Raw genomic sequence first — 20,321 nt, forward strand, 5'->3', positions numbered from 1 at the left:
TACATTTTTACATATTTCATGAAAATATTATAAAGATCAATATCATTTAAATCTATATTATACCATAAAATAACAATTTTGTTTATAATATCAACAATTGCTATACCATTTTAAAATTAATTAAAAATGTATATAGATAAACTAGTATACGGTATTGCCTCTAACAATAATCCAAGATACATTTCATATAGAATTAGCTATCTCTTTTTACATTGAAACAATTTCCTTAAAAAAAAAGAGACGGGTAGATATTTTTAGTTCTGAATTTAGCCACGACTGACAATAATAATATAACGTATTTAGAAAGAAATAGAAATTACTCCTTATAAAACTTTATTTGTACCGTAAATATTTAATGCTTTAATATTTTCATAATTCTGAAAATGTTGACTATTTTTTATAAATAAATTGTGTTCGGGAATAGACTAGTTGTCTCTTTCTCTCATACTCAAGTACTTTCCATATGTGTCGAATTTTTTATTTAATAGCGTTTCTCAAAATATATCATACATATTTATAACAAACGATTGCGTTGAAACGTAATATTTTCCTACGAGATAAGCTGAAATGTAGTTTTAAAAATACAAAATAGTTACCTTTCACATTTTACTTGTGTAACCATGATTATGTTGCGTAACTATATCTATCTCCTTTTTACTCATGGACTTTTACTGCATACGAAACTGACACTCTCCCACTCCTTATAGGCTAGTTGGCAGTCTCATGACTTCATAACTATAAAGCTATGTCTGTCTTTCTTGTGTACATGCGTTTTATAATGGATGAAATTTAATACATAAATTGTGCTGATTGATGTGTGTTTTGCTTTTAAGTGTGACAGTCATTTATATTATGTGAGCAAATTAAATAAATAATAACATATATTGAGAAATTAATAATTTATATGTGAAATCCGTATAACAAGGACAAAAACAGCTCGATTGCTGTCCTTCAATATGGCGGCCATTAATAAATCGCAGAAATATAATTTTGAGAAAATATGTCGTGCTTGTTTGCAAATAAAGAAGGACATGCGACCATTATTTGAGCAACTTACTGCTACAATGTTAATGGGCATATCAAAAGTGCAGGTGAGATAACAGATTGATAAATTTATTTTTGGAAAATGTTGTTGTCTCTTTCGCACTCGTTATTTAGCTTGTAAGCGAGTTGTGATGACAGTGGTTGTCGCATCAAGTCATCTTTGTTTAGAAATCACGTGATAGCAGGTAGTCATTTAAGATTTTGGTGCCTGTATATTCTAGGAAATTCGTTGAGTAATAGCTGGCTATCCTTTTCTGATTTTAGGCGTTTTATGTGAACGAGTGAATGAGATAGTTGGTTTATAATTTATAGTTGCCAAAAATTAAGACATTGAAAATAACACTAAAGTTTAAACAAAGTAAAATTTTCTTAGATTATTTGTAATGTACACAAATTCGACAATTTAATAACAAATGCACAGAATAATGTTAAAAATTCTGTATCTAGTTTTTACTAATATTATTATAATTTATAATAGTAATATTTTATTTCCGACGTATCGCTAATAAATTTAATTTTCTATCTCTAAACGTACAGTTTCATGAACTTCATAATATGAGATCTAAAATACGTTTTGTTTAAAAAATATAAATTCAAATAAAGTAAGTTAATATTTAAAAAGTTGATTATGTTTAAAAAAAATCAAACGATCTTATTTCAACTAGAATATTTTATAGTATATTAATCTGAAAGAAAGTTTATTCAATACTATAAATTAAATTGTATTAGTCATATACTAATACATAAACGTCATCGCAGTAAAAAAAATCCGCGAATGCGGCAATATAGTATTAAATACGCCAGTAGAAAGTATAATATTTATTTATTTCAGGTTTTATTTTTATATTATTGCCCCGAAGTTTACAAATCAAATCTTTTACAATAATTATTTTAAAAATGTTCCATGCGCGATTTTCTCTTGTTTTTTTAATAATCCGTTTTCGCGGGAAAACATCTTGTATTATTTTATACAGCCATACCAGTTTTAAAATCGATTACACTTACGAAAACGGATACACTAAAAAAATATGAGTTTATTAAATATATAATTATAATATAAATGTATTAGCATAAAGAATTGTTTCTAACAATAGGTTTGCCTTTTTTTAAACACTATAAATAAATAAAATTTAACCTAACCCCTAGGTGAAGTTTTATTTATTCTTATATATTCTGCTAATACGTCAATATCCAGGTATTGACGCAATAGCAGATTGTATTTTTTTGTGTTACGGTGACGTGACTACATAAATACCTTGCATTCATTTAGGTAACAATAATTATATCAGGAAGAAAAAAAAGATTGTATTAATAATAAAAAATGCTCTCCAAAATGAAAATAATAATCAATTTGATAGAACTGTACTTTAAAACTGCTTAGTTAATTTCGTTTAAAGGCTTCGTAAATTTGTCTAATTTAACTCATAATTCATGTTCTATTTCGAATGCTCACATCCTGCCTTCTTTACAATATCCTGTTTAATCCTTTGTTCCGTAAATACATGGTTTAAATAAAACTAGTTATAACGGATTTTAATCGCATTCGGGTAGACAGTCTACCCGTGACTACGAACGCTGTAAAGTGCTTGAAACGTCGGGATGTCCAAAATAATTAATACACGCGATTAAAATCCGTTATAACTAGTTTTATTTAAATGTGTAATAATCGCGAAAATTTAAATACATGGTGGTATGACGTTGTGTGTAGCGATCCTCTGTTTGACTCATCAAGCATGCATTCGCTGAGTTTCTTTCGCCGGTTCTTCTCAGGTCAGGGTGTTCCTTTTTCCGAACCGGTGGTAGTGTTTATTTGACAATCAATAAGTAAGTGTAATGCTTTTATATTGAATAAAGGAATTTGAGTTTGAGTTTGAGTTCAATCCGCAGGTCTTACTTAAGGTCTTAGTAAAAGCCCAAATAAATGACTAATGACTTCTGAAGAGACTGCATCGACGACCTTCGATTTACACAAAATTAATTTGATTGGCTTAAAAATAAGAATATTTATAGAGATGGAACATAAAAAAAATGGTTAATTTTTTTTTATAATATAAACTTTCTAAAACAAGCATATTACACTTTTATATGAACGGAAGATGTACAAGCTGAATGCCATCAAGGCCGCTTTGCAAAAGGCTAGACTGTTATTGAATGGCTAATTAAGTTAATTAACCTAATTCTGACAAAGAATCCGAAATTATACAAGACATACACAGAAAAAAAATTGATTATTTTTACTCTTTTAAACAACCAGAAACTAATCTAATCCAGTATTAGAAAGTATTGCTAACACCTAACTCTATTGTAATTTTATTTAGAATAAAAAAATAGACTAGTATATCCGTTCATGAAATGCATAGCACTTTCCACCCTTTTTAGCTTTGTATATATTTATCAAATGTTAATATTCTTAACGTGATTACTGGCCGTAAATATAACTCTCAATTTAGATTCGAATACGTTTGACTATACCTATATACAGTGCAACCTCGATATAACAAATCGCAAGGGAACAAGTAAATATTCGTTATATCAAGTAATTCGTTGAACTGAGGTTTGTTGTGCTGAGGTTAGGTTGGTCTGAAATTCGTTATAAAGAGGTAAAAAAATTCATCTCAACATTACGTACTCATTGTTATAGAGAACAAATTCAACTAATAAATTATAACACATTTTGATCAAAGTATGTATTTTGTATTTTCTACTTAAAAACAATTAGGTAGGTAACAAAAACTTTTTCTAACATTAATAATCAAAATAAAATGCAATAAATTCTGTAAAAGTGGGTACATATCTTGATGGGAACTTTATATAAAGGTTTTGGATTGAGAACATTCGTTGTTTAGAGGCTTCATACTTGAAAATTCGTTATAAAGAGGTTGTTTGCAAAAAATGTTCGCAATGTAAAGGTATATTTTACATTGACTCTTATTGACAATTCAAGGGGATTACGAATAATTTGTTTAAACGAGGAATTCGTTATAATGAGGTTCGTTATATTAAGGTTGCACTATATAAGATTCATACTCTGCTTAGTTACACGAACGACCGTCTCTTGGTCTTGTTCCTTTACCTCATAAGACAAAATACTCGAAGACTTTGGATTCAAATGGAGTTCTTGTCTGTGTTTACAAAGAAGTACAATGTTAACGTTCATAGACTTCAATAGGAGATTTCTTTCGATTCGAAAAGGAGTTGAAGCCTTTGACTGCAGCTGTGCTTTCCCCTGTAGTCTCAGATATAGCAGAAGAGTATACCTATCGAAAAGCGATAATCGCATAATTAATGGCTAATAAGCGTTATGTCTAAAGTCAATCTGACAAATACCATTGAGGCATTGAGTAGATATTTTATGATACTATTCTTCAATTCATGCATTCAACGAGTGATCAGACTTCATTGATGCCAATATATCTGTCTAATACCTATAAGTAGTTATTTTTCTTAAGGTATTCCAGGTAAATGACGATAACAGCCCTTTATGTATTGTACGATTGATCATCAAAACCATATTAGGGTATTGATTTCAATGGCAATATTGTCGTATTTTATATTCTTTCATCGCCAAGTTTAAAAATGATGACCATCTTGTCTATAACACGTATTGGATTCAATGGTCATGAAAATTGGACTATCGTAGATGCTTGTTTAGCAAAAAAAGTCACGAATCTTGCGTTCAGAGTAAGAAAACCTCCGTCAGTTTTGAAATTCATTCCTTTATCAAGTCTTAAAGTCTCAGTACCTTTTGAATCTGAACATCAAATCATTGCGACGCAATGTATATGTCTCGATAGGTAAAGCAAATTATCGCTCATACTGAGCACACGAAAATAGTTCTTAAGGTGACGAACCTTTTCTTACCCCGACTTTACTTTGGTGACATTGAACCAAATATACTAAATTTAAATAAATATGGGTATTTAAATCTGTGTTTATCAGCGAAATGGTCTAATATGTTGTGCCAAATTGTTTTAAATAAATTACCCTTTTCAGGTAGCAGTGGGTGATGGACTGCCATCCCAGCTGTGCTTGCAATGTGTCCACCAGATATCCCGCTCTCACGCGTTCAAGGATCTCGTCGAGAGAAACGATGGTTTACTCCGCGAGCAAGTGAAGGCGATGGCGGAGGAAACTCTCAAAGAGAATCTAGAGGTATTCAAATTAAACATCGTAATTTGTCAGATTATTATTATCCAACATTTTGACGAGTCCAAGACTTTTAGATATCTTGGTGGTAGGGCATTGTGCAAGCCCGTCTGGGTAAGTACCACCCACTCATCAGTTATTCTACCGCCAAATAACAGTACTCAGTATTGTTGTGTTCCGGTTTGACGGGTGAGTGAGCCAGTGTAACTACAGGCACAAGGGACATAACATCTTAGTTCCCAAGGTTGGTGGCACATTGACGATGTAAGGAATAGTTAATATTTCTTAAAGCGTCATTGCCTATGGGTGATGGTAACCACTTACCATCAGGTGGCCCATATGCTCGTCCGCCAACCTATAACATATAACAAAAAAAAATCATTCGAGGAATTGTACTCAATATCAAATTACTATCGGTCTGCATTTGTATGAGTTATGCAAGGTGTACATGGGGTTAGGGGCTGGACCTACTTGGTATTTGAAACCTAGTGGCTACATGTAGAAAGGATCGGTCAGTAAGTCAGTTGTAAGACAGTCAGTAAGCTGCTAACTGGTCACTCTTTAACAAACTGTCAGCGACTGCCCGAACGTACAACGTTAATCGCACTGGACTGACTTACTGATTGATTCGAATAGAACGGGTGACTAGACACTGGATTGACTTGAGCATAAAGCATTCATACGGGGTCAGTTTGCACAAAGCCCCACGAACACCAATATTTCATTAATTATATTTCATCTCGTGCTCGGCGGTGAAGGGAAACATCGTGAGGAAACCTACATGAGTCTAATTTTATAGGAATTCTGCCGCATGTGAATTCCACCAACCCGCATTGTAATAGCGTGGTGTATATGTCCCAAACCTTCTCCTCAAAGGGAGAGGAGGCCTTAGCCCAGTAGTGGGAAATTTACAGGCTGTGAGTGTTGGTGGTGTTGTTACAGAAAGAGAAAGAAGTGCAATCGGTATACAGAACTATACAGTTCATAGAAGTGCCGAACCTCAGTAGCAACGCAAATCAAATCCTAGAGGGTTTTTTCACGGAAACAGCAGATCAGAACAATATAACTCAAGAAATATTGCAAAAAGAAGATTTTGATATTGATAAGGTAAGTGCGACATTATCGACGTACATTATATGCTTTCAAAACCAATAATGCCTGCAATTAAAAGTGGCTACTGTTTAAATAATTACAGCGTGGAATAGTGGCAACAACGCTAACAGAATTTATATATTACTAATATGTCACCCGCGAGACTTTGCGTTTATTCAAAATATTTCTTCTTCTCGAAACTTATGACAGGTTTTGCTTGGATTTCATTTGATTGTAAACTGCAAATCAATTAGATGAGTGATCTACATTAGGTGCCCATATCATAAAAGTTTATTCAAATGAAATATTAAATGTCAAATAGCAATGTAATTTTGTTTACTTTTTTCTTTTTTTTTTCTTATACTCTAACTGGCCTACTCTAAAATGTAACTGGTCTACTGTGCACTTAATAAAATAAATTCTTTTTCAAATTAATAATTAAATAAAATGCAATTTCAACATCATTTTGATTTTTCTACACATTTACGGCTGGAATTCTTCTAAATGAGATCACAACCAAAATCCAGTCAAATCGGCTTACGACATAACATATCAGATTATATTTTGTCTATAATGTCCTAATCTTGTTATATCTCCAATAAAATTTCTTAGCTGGATACTGAACCGGTACCTCAAACGAAAACGGACGAAGGTTTAAATTCGGATGAAGAGAATTACCTCCAAATGGTAGTCTTCCAAGCGACGTCATCGGTGGCACCGGGGCGCCATGTTTGTAATTTATGCCATAAAGAGTTCAAGCACGCGAGGTGGCTAAAGCTGCATATGCGCTCACATTCGAACTGGATCAAAGCCAATTGCAAGAAACCGCCCAAGTGTCCCATTTGCGAGAGAACTTTTAAAGTAAGTGCCATAATTGTAGCAAGTTTAAATCGGGCCAGGGTCACCTACATTGGACACACTTCTAATATAACTGTACTAGATTTAAATTAAACCAGCTTATCTAGAGCCTATTTCAATTGAAGTAGGAATAAAGATAAACAACCTTAGATTTGCGTATTCCATAAGTTTGGCTACTATCTCAACTAAATTGCTTACTACTAGGAGTTGATGATTTTTATATCTTTATTTATAATACAATACTATAACAATTAACTATTAATAATCACTTTAATTTTACTTCCAAAATTCCGACATCTTTCGTCGAAGTTCAAAACGCCATATTTTCGCAAATCCATAATGAATATCGAGTTTTATCAAGCAACCAATGATATTAAATAAATAATATTTGACAAAAAATGGTGATCTCTTTTCTCTTTCTATATAGAATCTAGGACTATATCTAAGACTATATTATATAGATTTTGTATCCAATTATACGATCAGGCTCAAGTCATGGGAATGTTCATTAATATAATATTATTTATAAATAAAAAACTATCTGCGACACATGACAAAATTTTTGCTTTTAATGTTATTTTCTAGGCATATCTATAATTTTTAGGGTCCCGGCATGTTGAAAATGCATATGCGTACCCACGAACAGCGACCACCGAAGCAGCCAACCTGTTCCGTATGCCAACGCACGTTCCCGACCAAGACGTTACTGTATCGGCACAGACAAACGCACTTCGAACAGAAAACGCACCAGTGCACCGTTTGCGAGAAACGCTTCTTCAGTGGATACGCATTAAGGTCGCATATGGCGCGGCACAGAGGAGAGAGGCCTTATATGTGCGCTATATGTTCCAAGAGTTTCTATAATCCTACTGACTTGAAGGTGAGTTTGTTCTCTTATTATTTCAATTGTTTAATACTGAATAACATTTGAATTAAACATTCCCCGGGATTCTGTCAGCTTCAAATGTTTTTTCCTAAGATCTCATAATTTAAGATGGTCCTATACCAATTTGATAACAATTCAATTAAATTCTTGGTTTAATGGCTTTTAGTTGCCGACAGGGCACAGATTATTTTGCCAATGTCACGGAGGATGGAGAAGATTGAGAGATTGATTGGTACAGTTGAGGAAACAAACTCAATTAAATTTTGAAGACTAACATAGTAGTAGTAATTTCCTTGCAATTTAATATCAAAGTCTCAGGCTATCTATGTGACATTGGTTTATTTGTGATGAGGGTTGACGGACGAAAAGACAGACAGTTAATTTTAACATTATAATTTGTTAATTATTTATCAATAATATAACCAATCTATTCGTAATTAGATAAAGTGTCTAATGTACCACAAGGAAGCTTGTCAAATCGTTCGTTCTCCCTATCTTGGAATTCGAAAGCCTCTTCGAAGGCTTTTTTACTGCGTGTGGATAAATATACTGGAAATATAATTTGGAAACGTATTATAAGGTTTCCTTTGGCCTTACTCGGGCACGGGAGTATGGGAAGGCCTTCATCCTCTATTACTTTCTCGTAAGAGGGTGTTATGACGTCAGTTACTTTGATTCGTAAAATTCTATCATCCAGAGTGGATACCGTGATAGTAATACCACATAGAGCTTCTTTTAGAGACACCGTTCGGACCATCAATAGATCGCTCACGCCAGATCTTATGAAATTTTCATGAGGTCGGTCTTCAGTCACGAAGATCACATCAGCTGGTATTCTCGTTGGGCCTTGATCGCCTTCTTCCTTAAATATGATCTCCGTATTGGGATATGTGCCTGGTTTTATTGGTATTGATAGTACCTTCTCTCTCAGCTTCAATTCTGAACATGTTTCGTCTGTGAATACTAGGCGTTGTATTTTCATTTTCTTTAAGCACCCTTTGTATACTTCCTCTAATGTGAGAGCGAGTGGTCGGTATATTGTTTGGTCTTTCTCCTTGTAACCTCTCCCGAGTGGAGATTCGAACATCGGTGGTGGGTTTTCATAGTAGTCTAGGAGATCTGCGTACGGATTCTTCGTACCGAAAAAGTCTTGGTATGTTTTGATAGGATCGCCGTGATAAGTGTAAGGTTGGATATATTCTTTAGGTCCTGGAACGCCTCTCTTAAGGCCTTCCTCTCCGTACTGGTCGTAGACTGCTCTATTTTTGTGGTCTACTAAGACTTCGTAAGCTTCCCCGATGAGACCAAATATTCGTATCATGTTTTCGTCGTTACCATACTTTTCTGGATTATATTTGAGTGCCAGCCGCCGATAAGCCTTTTTAATTTCGATTTGATCACAGGAACGCTTTACGCCCAAAATACTGTAATAATCAAATCCCATTTTGTATTTATTTTATTGTTATAAAATACCGAAAACAGACGTAAAATAACAGCTAATCTAATATGTCATGTGAGCTGACAATTAATTGTCAAAGTTTATTTAGATATAAGACATTTGTTTCCAGCCTATCTTAATTAAAAGTCATATAAATGTCTACAAATATGTTTGACATAAATTGATTACAACGTCGTTTGGCGCGGTGGTTGAAACGTGGTCAACTTACCGAACATAGCGAGTTGAAACCCAGCTTGGCTTTGAATTTTCAAATCCTTAATTTGTTTCTTGAAACTTGCATGATTATAATTTAAACGAAAATCTGTTATATGTGTATCTAAAACACGCATTGGAGAATCGTGATGGAGAAAGCTTCAAATATTCTCCTCGAAAGTTAGGCCTTTGGTCAGCAGTAGGTGATTTCCAGGCTGTTACTTTTTCACTGACTGATTGCCATTTTTTTGGACCGTTTTAAATTTTAAAGAAGATTTTTTTGTGCTTCTTATATGATATAGCTCGCTGTTAAATGGTACTGCAAAACGGTTACCTTTGAACCGATCGCTAGAACTGTTATTACCTAATACATACAAATACAGACAAGAAACGTCCACCGTGTTTTGCTAATTGGTGGTTTTACTTGGTGGTAGGGCTTTGTGCAAGCCCGTCTGGGTAGGTACCACCCACTCATCAGTTATTCTACCGCCAAATAATAGGACTCAGTATTGTTGTGTTCCGTTTTGAAGGGTGAGTGAGCCAGTGTAACTGCAGGCACAAGGGACATAACAACTTAGTTCCCAAGGTTGATGGCACATTGTCGATGTAAGGAATAGTTAATATTTCTTACAGCGTCATTGTCTATGGGTGATGATGACCACTTACCATCAGGTGGCTCATCTGCTCGTCCACCAACCTATACCATAATATATATATATATATATATATATATTAATGTTTTAAGTCGTTTATGTACATTTTAGGTTCATTTTCGCTTGCACACCGGCGAGAAGCCTCTGAAGTGTTCGGAATGCAACAAGACTTTCCGAAGACACTCGACCCTGTGCCAGCACATGAAGAAGCACCGCGGTATCCGGAACCATGTCTGCACGATTTGCACAAAGGCCTTCTATGAAGTATCGAAGCTGAATGCGCATATGAGAGTTCACACAGGTACATTAATCTCATCTCATCTCTCTCCAATAACATCTCATCTCAGCCAATAAAACCCTACAGTATATCTATCAAAAAACAATACGAGAATACTTTAACAAATATGTTTTTTACAAATTACCTTTAACACAATAATATACTGGATCAATCAAGGGGCTCGTATCGCTTCTTTCTTTTGATTGTTGGGGCAAGGGCACCGTGGCTGACACCGGCTCCAAATATACCAATAACTATAACTACATGATATAATCGTTAATCGACTTTTAAGTAGTCTAATAGTTTTCATTTCATTTAACTTAGGAAGACTCTAAAAAATATGTTGAATACGCAATTATTTTTATTACTTTTTCGTGCATATTCATTTGTTTTAATATAGTGTTTTGTTTGAAGTCGGTTTTTCTTTTTGTTAAAATTTTTATTTATTTTTCCTAATGAGTTGGTTGATGGTATAGTTATTCGTCTGCCAAACTTGATACCTAAGATACTATATCTCTGATGCCTATTACTTATATTGTACCATTTTTGACACACTTAACTTCGTAGCCATAACAACGCGCATCAATACTAAGTATTGTCGGTAGAAAAAGGTTGTATATGAGCAGATATCCAATCAGTGGCTATTCACAATACTATAATAGGTAACCTATACATATATACTCAAACTCAAATAACTTTATTCGATATAGAAGCATTACACTTTCTTATTGATGGTCAATTGAAACGCTACCACCGGTTCGGAAAAGAAAATACCCTGACCTGGGAAGAACCGGCGAAAGAAACTCAGCGGGTTTTTATTATTTATATTTATACATTTTATATAGGTTTTTGAGATGAGGAAATTCCAGTTAATAATCCTTAATACGATATATTCGCCCGCCAGGCGAGCGTCCCTTCGAGTGCCAGTTCTGCGAGCGAAAGTTCGCGCAACAGTCCGCCCTCATCTACCACCGGCGCACGCACACGGGGGAGAAGCCCTACGCCTGCAAGGCCTGTCCCGCACGCTTTACCACTTCCTCCGCCAGGAACAACCATCTTCTCACGCACACCGGGAACAAAAAGTAAGTCCTGACGATGTATTTCACGAAACACTATATAGTAAATCATATCGTTGTCCCATAGATAGACTTCACGTAGTCCAGTAGAATAGTTTAAAATTAGTTTAAAAAATAAATAAATTGTCATACATAAATAATTAAGTAAAATTGTTTTTGTGAACTTACTAACCAATTTAGGTATTAATATTAATTAATTTATTTTTACTAACACTATATGGATCTATGTAAATTATGGTCTGAAATAAATGATTATTATTATTATTATTATAGACATCCAAGTCGATGCTAGTGCATTTTTGAATACTTAGAATGTTCAGGCGACTAGCACCATTACGTTTTCCTTGCTAGCGATTCACCTACTAAATCTATTTTAATGTTGATATGTACCGTTGGAAGCGCTACAAAGTCGGATTCGGGGCAGGGCAACCAAGCAACTGCTTTGAGGTCTCTGAGGGTAATAGCTACTGATACAGAAAGTAAACATATCGTTGACAAATCGGACTGACAATGGAAATGTTGTAATAAATTTGTAGAGTAATAATTAGGGGTTACAAGGAGCCCAAATCCGGCTCCAAAGCGCTAAGTATAGATAGCGCACGAGTTGCATGCAGAGCTCAGGAATTCGATAGTGCTGTGACCTAATTATAATTGATGACCAAAATACTCCATATATTGTGAGTAATTAATATCGATAATTTTACTAGGTTAGCATAATGAAAATAAATAAAATTTTAACAAAATGAAAAACCGACTTCAATCAAAACACTATTTTAAAACAAATGAATATGCACGAAAAAGTAATAAAAATAATTGCGTATTCAACATATTTTTTAGAGTCTTCCTAAGTTAAATGAAATGAAAAATATTAGACTACTTAAAAGTCGATTAACGATTATATCATGTAGTTATAGTTATTGGTATATTTGGAGCCGGTGTCAGCCACGGTGCCCTTGCCCCAACAATCAAAAGAAAGAAGCGATACGAGCCCCTTGATTGATCCAGTATATTATTGTGTGAAAGGTAATTTGTAAAAAACATATTTGTTAAAGTATTCTCGTATTGTTTTTTTGATAGATATACTGTAGGGTTTTATTGGCTGACACCGACTCCAAATATAACAATAATTATAACTACATGATATAATCGTTAATCGACTTTTAAGTAGTCTAATATTTTTCATTTCATTTAACTTAGGAAGACTCTAAAAAATATGTTGAATACGCAATTATTTTTATTACTTTTTCGTGCATATTCATTTGTTTTAAAATAGTGTTTTGTTTGAAGTCGGTTTTTCATTTTGTTAAAATTTTATTTATTTTTTGATTTTAAGTAAAGCTGATGTTGACTAACTATTTTTTTTTAATATGGATAGATTAAGCGTTCCGTTTATATGAGTCAGAAACTACTTCGAGGACAATTTCAAAGGAAACTTGCGAATAAAGCAAAAATAGAATCGAAAATGCGGATTTAATACGTCACGCGGCGTAAACTACAAGGATCCCTCGAAAGAGCTGTAATCGAACTCAGCAAAAAAACTTTGAAAAAGACCAACTATATTTCGTACATCATATGACATCACATCACATACACAAAATTTGATTAAAGATAGTAAGAAATTCTGCCCCATATCGCACCCTAACTGCGAGCCGTATAGGAGTTCCATCACTACATAGTATAAAACAAAGTCGCTTTCTCTGTCCCTATATCTTTAAATCTACGCAACGGATTTTGATGCGGTTTTTTTTAAAAGATAGTGTGATTCAAGGGGAAGGTTTGTGTATATAATACATGAACAATATCGTAAAGAAACACTGATAATTTTAGAAGTTTGCGATGTGATGTCGTATATAAACAAATTCTGTAGTATATTTAGTATCAGTATTGCACCCGTGCGAAGCCGGGGTGGGTAGCTAGTTGATTATAATATTCGACTATGATAATTACATAAACATAACCACATTACGGAAGGTGACTCAAATATCCAAATAACCTATAAATAAAAGATTCGACCGAGTATCGCTAACGTGCTCCTCAGAATTGTTCCGTTCCCTTCCGTTCCGTTACTTTGTCATGGATCCTGTGCTCAGAACCTTACCAAACTTTCACCAAATTCCCCTAGAAGTATATATTTTATAATAAAAAAAGAATTATCAAAATTGGTTAACGTGATTTTCAGTTATTCACCTATTTGTCGCGCATATACATAAGGCAAATTTAAGACTTATGTCGTTTTCACATGGATACCATCATCGGAAAAAGAAATAAAAAAATTGGGACCCCACGGGAAGCACTACCATTCAAACAAAAATAAAATTATCAAAATCGGTCCACCCAGTGAAAAGTTATGAGGTAACAAACATAAAAAAAAAAAAAAAATACAGACGAATTGATAACCTCCTCCTTTTGGAAGTCGGTTGAAAAGGCAAAATAATACTGATCATACATTTCTATTAATTATTTCACAAAACGAAATAAAAAAAAAATACAAAAATTTATTTATTATTATTATCATCAGATTCACACATGGTTGAATCGGTGTCACTATCATCACCGTCGCTGACTTCAATTATAAATCGATCAATAGTATCTTCAATCAATCCATCTCTTTGCCAATATTTTTTTTATTACTTCAACAATAATAATGCGGTAACACGGCAAGCGTACGATAGCTGTCAAGGATGGAACAACACTACACTGCGGGACAGCGGGGGAGGTCCCGCTCTTTACCTCACGCCCCGACTGCATTCAACTCGTGCGCTATCTATAGTAAGTGGTTGTGGCGCGTGCGGCCAGGTTCGTGTGCCCGGGAGTAATATTTAAGAGTCTCCATGAGCCCCAAAGCGCTAAGTAGTAACTGTTTGTGGCGCGTGCGGGCAGGTTCGTGTGCCCGGGAGTAATAATTAAGAGTCTCCATGAGCCCCAAAGCGCTAAGTAGTAACTGTTTGTGGCGCGTGTGGCCAGGTTCGTGTGCCCGGTGTGTTTCAAGGGTTGCGCGTCGCGCACGGAGCTGCGCGTGCACTCCAGCAAGCACACGGGCGAGAAGCTCTTCGGGTGCGCGCTGTGCTCGCAGCGCTTCAGTTCAGCCTCCTACCTCGCCGTGCACCGACGCCTGCACACCGGCGAGAAGAAGTACCAGTGCGACGTCTGCGGGAAGGGTGAGCCGACGCCCTCTACCGACGACCGCCTAGCACGCTTTAATACACAACAACAGCCTGTAAATTCCCACTGCTGGGCTAAAGGCCTCCTCTCCCTTTGAGGAGAAGGTTTGGAACACATTCCACCAGGCTGTTCCAATGCGGGTTGGTGGAATACACATGTGGCAGAATTTCTATGGAATTTGTCACATGCGGGTTTCCTCACGATGTTTTCCTTCACCGCAGAGCACGAGATGAATTATAAAGACAAATTAAGCACATGAAACAGCGGTGCTTGCCTGGGTTTGAACCCGCAATCATCGGTTAAGATGCACGTGTTCTAACCACTGGGCCATCTCGACTTTAATACACATTCCTGTGATAACCATAACATTTAAAACGATGATTTAATAGTCGTCGATTGGTTTCTGGCAGAGACAACTAACCCATTCAAAACTCTAGAGGACTTAAGCAAAGCGCGTGTATCATGTAAAACCCCACCCACCCATAAACCCAACATTAGGATAGGGTTTTTTATGAAGTTTAATATTAGGCAAAATAGTGAAAATTTTCTTCGTCTAATATTAATTTAAACAGACTGCATTATGGGGGTCTTAAATCAATGTGAATTCAATTGCAAATATGATTTTTTTAACTTTGAATCCCAAAACAGAAATAGTTTTTTTAATAGTAGCTAAATTTGTCTTGCAGGTTTCGTCGAATGCAATTCGTACAAAAAGCACATAAAGACACATTTACTGGAGAAGAAAGATAATGAGGCGAACCCGGACACCACGGACGCGGATACGAATTTCGAAACGGCAACGCAGTCGAGCAAAGAGCCGGAAGTGAAATCCATAGACAAGGAAGAAAGCGTCGAAAACGAAGAGACGCACGCGCAGATAGAAGGGCAAATAGTCCAAGTACAGAACCAGGGGGAGAACGGAACGCAGAAGAGATTCAAGTGCGGCATATGCGTGAAGAGCTACATGTACTTACACAGCCTGAAGAAACACATGCTCAGTCACGTGCAGATGTGTGTCTTCAGTCCGGACGGTTCGGAGAAGTTGTACGCGTTTAAGGTATGCAAAAGAATTGGAAAGAAAGAAAGAAAGAAATGTTTATTAGGACACAGTACAAATAAAAGAATAAGAAGTATAAAAAATTTAAAACAAAAGGAAGAAAAACCAACACAAAGATATAAACATATTAACTAACTATAACTACTTGCTAACTTAATATACAAAAAAAAAAAAAAACAACAACAATACAAAACAACACAATGATGCTTAACGTGTTACTTATCTAATTAAAATATACGCCACGATTTTATGTGTATATTTATTTTTTTATTTTTCGTGTAGCAACAGCAAGAGCTCCAACAACAGCAGCAGCAACAACAACAACAACAACAACAACAGCAACAACAGCAGCAGCAGCAACAACAACAGCAACTCCAGCAACAAGCGCAACAGCAAGCCCAGCAACAACAAGTCCAACAACTGCAACAGCAAGTGTTGCAAGTGGGAAGCGTGCAACAGCTAACGTTGCCGATACACACTAATCACGTACAGCAAGGGATCACTGTATCTGGGGTGAGATTTTTTTTTTTTTTTTTATAATACTTGGACTGCCATTTGTGTTTAAATTTTAAGGATAAGTGAGCCGGTGTAAATATGTATTTACAGTCTTGGAACGTAACATCTTAGTTCTCAATGTTGGTGGTGCATTGTTGTTGTCAAGAATGGCTATTCTTACAGTGCAAAGTTCTATGGGTGATAGTAAATACTCAACATCAGTTTGCTCATTTGCTAGCTCATCTATCTATTTTATATAAAATCATATATGTATAGTATAAATTGATATATATATTTAAAAGTAAATTTATTATGAACACGCATATATGTGATAATAAATGTTGTTATAACTGGTGACACACACATATTTCTATATATGTGTGTGTGTGTCCCTGTGTGTGTATCTCTACTAAAAAATTGAGCGTTAAATTATACTGACAAAATATTTTCTCAGGGAGGGCAACAGTACCCGGTAATATCATCAGTTCAGTCGTTGCAGCTGCAACAGACTCATCAACAAATAAATACGGTAAGATATTGAATTCTTATATGATAAGTATATTTCAAGGGCACGAGCGGTAAGACCATAGACCATAGATTATAAACATAGACAAATTTAATGTTGTCTTATATTTTCGCGATTATTACACATTGAAATAAAACTAGTTTTAACGGATTTAAATCGCGTATATTAGCATTTTACAGCGTTCGTTGCATTCGTGGTCACGGGTAGTCTACCCGTGACCACGAATAAATGTCGGGATGTTAAAAAATAATTAATATACGCGATTGAAATCCGTTAAAACTAGTTTCATTTCAATAGACAAATTTACAGGTTTCGCTCCTAGATAGATGGTTTAAAAAAAATCAATTTAAAGTCATTTTAATTAAGAACTAATGAAATCAAATTTGAAGTGTTCTAGCGTTGTTATTCGACTTCTTTCGTCACATTCATCGCCTATGTCAGTTGTGTGTTTCTTAAGTAGGTAAAGTAGACGTTTTGAAATGAATTGTGTTTATTTTCATTTTTCGCATATTAGAATCGATGTTATAAGGATATTTTAGTATGTACTGTATTATATAATGTTTTATTAAATTGTCGATGTATCTGTCAGCAGCAGCCGCAACTACAGGTGCAGACCATACAGATACATCCGCAGCACCAACCCATTCAGATACATGTAATTACATTTGTTTTATTTAATAATAATATAATAATAATAAATAATAAAGATTGGAGTGTGTAGTGTGTAAGTTATAACACATGTGATATGGAATATCAGAAATAACGACGCTACCACAAACATCCAGAGCCAAGACTCCATAGAAGATTAATGAACTTTCTTCATCGACTCGGTCGGGAATCGAACCCGCGACCTCAGAGTGCGGGCGGTCGACAGTTTCCCATGAAAGCCGGTGTACTTGTCTACTTGACCATGGAGGTCGTTTTTCTTCGTCTCTTGTTGTTAAGAAATAACAACAAGAGGTTTGACATTAATCTATTTTAAGTAAAGCTTTTACTATTTTGTATATATAGTAAATATTCACCAGTTATTTTCTTAACTGTTGTTTATTAAAGGAAGGTGAAATTATATAATACTTTGTAATTTAATAGCAACCCGACCCGGCTTCGCACGGGTGCAATGTTGATACAAAATATAGTAGATAATGTTTCTTTATTATATTGTCCAATGTTATATACAAAAACCTTTCTCTCGAATCACTTTAACTATTAAAAAAAAAACATCAAAATCCGTTGCGTAATTTTAAAGATGAAAGCATACATAGTCAGACAGCGGTAAGCGACTTTGGTTTTATACTATGTAATAATAAAGACTAATATCGAGTAATGTATTACAGGCGGTGGGCGTACAACAAGTACAGCAAGTACAACAGGAACAGTTGCATGTCGCTACGTCCTCGTGTCAGACCATGCTGCCCAATATACTACAGGTTGTTCTTCACTATACATTTGATTTTAGAATTTCAATATAATTATAAGTGCGCAAGGGACCATTTTGATAAATCTTACAGTCTAGATGCGACATCTATCTCTAAAGTCCAGTCTAGTTAGTCTTTGGTTGATATCATAGACAATAATATATTAATAGTTTATAGTTTTAGTCATTATGTGTAATAGCATGCAAATGTGTGTGCTAACATCATTGTACACTATTCTAATCCTTGGGATGGTCAAACCATACATCCGAGTGATTACATGTAGAATTCAGGCACAGATGTCTGTGACTTTACAAGTACTACAAACATCTGTATTACTAAAAATTTCTCAACTCATAAAGGCAATTTTTATTAATCTGACATAGAATCCTTGGTTTGTTCATGGGATTTATAAACTTGTAAGTTAGCCACTAGTTTAATGATATGATAGACTAAAATATTTAGGTATTTATATACAAAAGTAGTCGTCGAGATGGCCCAGTGGTTAGAACGCGTGCATCTTAACCGATGATTGCGGGTTCAAACACGGGCAAGCACCGCTGTTTCATGTGCTTAATTTGTCTTTATAATTCATCTCGTGCTCAGCGGTGAAGGAAAACATCGTGAGGAAACCTGCATGTGACAAATTTCATAGAAATTCTACCACATGTGTATTCCACCAACCCGCATTGGAACAGCGTGGTAGAATATGTTCCAAACCTTCTCCTCAAAGGGAGAGGAGGCCTTTAGCCCAGCAGTGGGAATTTACAGGCTGCTGTTGTATACTAAATAGGACTATAATCTATAATCATGTATTATACTATGTAAGGAGTATGAAGGACGCATACACAAATTAAATATTAAACCTTTTGTTTATTGAATACTTGTCAACTATGTTCTCTCGTCTGACGTCTATATATATTGTGCACTGTCATTACTTACACATAAAATAAATTGTTACAATTAAATAATCGCCTTTACTTTTATTTCATCATACTAACGGACGGGTGTGTTGGTTCCAGTTGCAGCCGGGCGCCGTGGTGTCGGGGCTGGCGCCGGAACTGGGAGGCGTGCACCGCATCATCCTGCAGCCCCCCGCGCACCCCGCACTCTACACCATCCACCACTGAGCCACCCCCGCGCACCCCCATACACTCGCTGCCACATCACTAGTTCACTATAGTCTGTTCGCGTTAAGAATGCAGTGAGTTGTCATTGTTTACCGATTTTACTCCGCCCCCTTTGACCAATCAAATCTTATCAAATTACAAAGTCAAGTTCACATTTAATTAATTATTAACTGATATTTTTATTATTTAAATTTTGTTTATTTATATATTTATATTTAATTTATTCAGGCTGTACACGTAATAATTAAAGTAACCTATAGCTACTAGATGACGTTATGTCAAAATAAGTAAATTTCTACATCGCGATGGCAAGATTCGCAAACGATTGTATATAGTGTTAAGAATTTTGTTGATTAAACACCCCGATTCGATTTTTTATTTTAATGTGTATTTTTTAAATTCATTATACTTAGTCTTTAAAACAAATTTAATTTGTTGGAATTTTAACACAAATATGCATACACCTTCACCCTGCTGTTAAAAAAGATTTGATTGGTCAGGGGGCGGAGTAAAGCCGGTAAACAATGACAACTCACTGCATTCTTAACGCGAACAGACTATAGTTCACTAGCACTCTACACAGCGTGTTGCCAGAAATAAAAATAAAACTTATTATATTCGCAAAGATAGCTACGTAACTTTAGACAATTATTTTAAGTTAGCTTTATGAGTCACAGGGAGACTGACGAGTATGGGTACATAAAAGAAGTGTGACTTGACTATATGTATCAAAATGTAAATAGAAAGATGTTTAAATAGCCAGATATTTTAATGTAAATCGTCAATGGTTGCAAAAAGTTTTTTTTTTAACCGACTGAAATATAATTTTATGTTCTGTTCGTATTTTGTTTTATTT

The 20,321-nt window shown here is 35.1% G+C and overlaps 1 protein-coding gene across 2 annotated transcripts; it reads left to right on the top strand.

Annotated features, from left to right (window-relative positions):
- Positions 1-713: 713 nt before the first annotated feature.
- LOC124532937 (zinc finger protein 570-like) lies at positions 714-19,590 on the top strand. Of its 2 annotated transcripts, none has more exons than XM_047108069.1 (14): positions 714-1,091; positions 5,038-5,196; positions 6,133-6,297; positions 6,895-7,143; positions 7,745-8,020; positions 10,442-10,631; positions 11,512-11,689; positions 14,648-14,841; positions 15,532-15,902; positions 16,185-16,415; positions 16,852-16,926; positions 17,513-17,578; positions 18,258-18,350; positions 19,358-19,590. In XM_047108069.1, the coding sequence occupies exons 1-14, from the start codon at positions 957-959 to the stop codon at positions 19,463-19,465; spliced, it is 2,490 nt and encodes an 829-aa protein (XP_046964025.1). In that variant the 5' UTR covers positions 714-956; the 3' UTR covers positions 19,466-19,590. The 2 variants fall into 2 exon arrangements, with proteins under 2 accessions (XP_046964025.1, XP_046964026.1); XM_047108070.1 differs by having other exon boundaries at positions 17,516-17,578.
- Positions 19,591-20,321: the final 731 nt, after the last annotated feature.

Source organism: Vanessa cardui, chromosome 10 (genome assembly GCF_905220365.1).
Source record: "Vanessa cardui chromosome 10, ilVanCard2.1, whole genome shotgun sequence".
Lineage (NCBI taxonomy): Eukaryota > Metazoa > Arthropoda > Insecta > Lepidoptera > Nymphalidae > Vanessa > Vanessa cardui.

What these genes read in the sequence shown, in the direction of transcription:
- LOC124532937 (XM_047108069.1), top strand. Translation starts at nt 957, where the DNA reads ATGGCGGCCATTAATAAATCGCAGAAATATAATTTTGAGAAAATATGT. An exon ending in TGGGCATATCAAAAGTGCAG is followed by an intron (nt 1,092 to 5,037) that starts GTGAGATAACAG and finishes TACCCTTTTCAG; the next exon opens with GTAGCAGTGGGTGATGGACT. An exon ending in AGAAGTTGTACGCGTTTAAG is followed by an intron (nt 15,903 to 16,184) that starts GTATGCAAAAGA and finishes TTTTTCGTGTAG; the next exon opens with CAACAGCAAGAGCTCCAACA.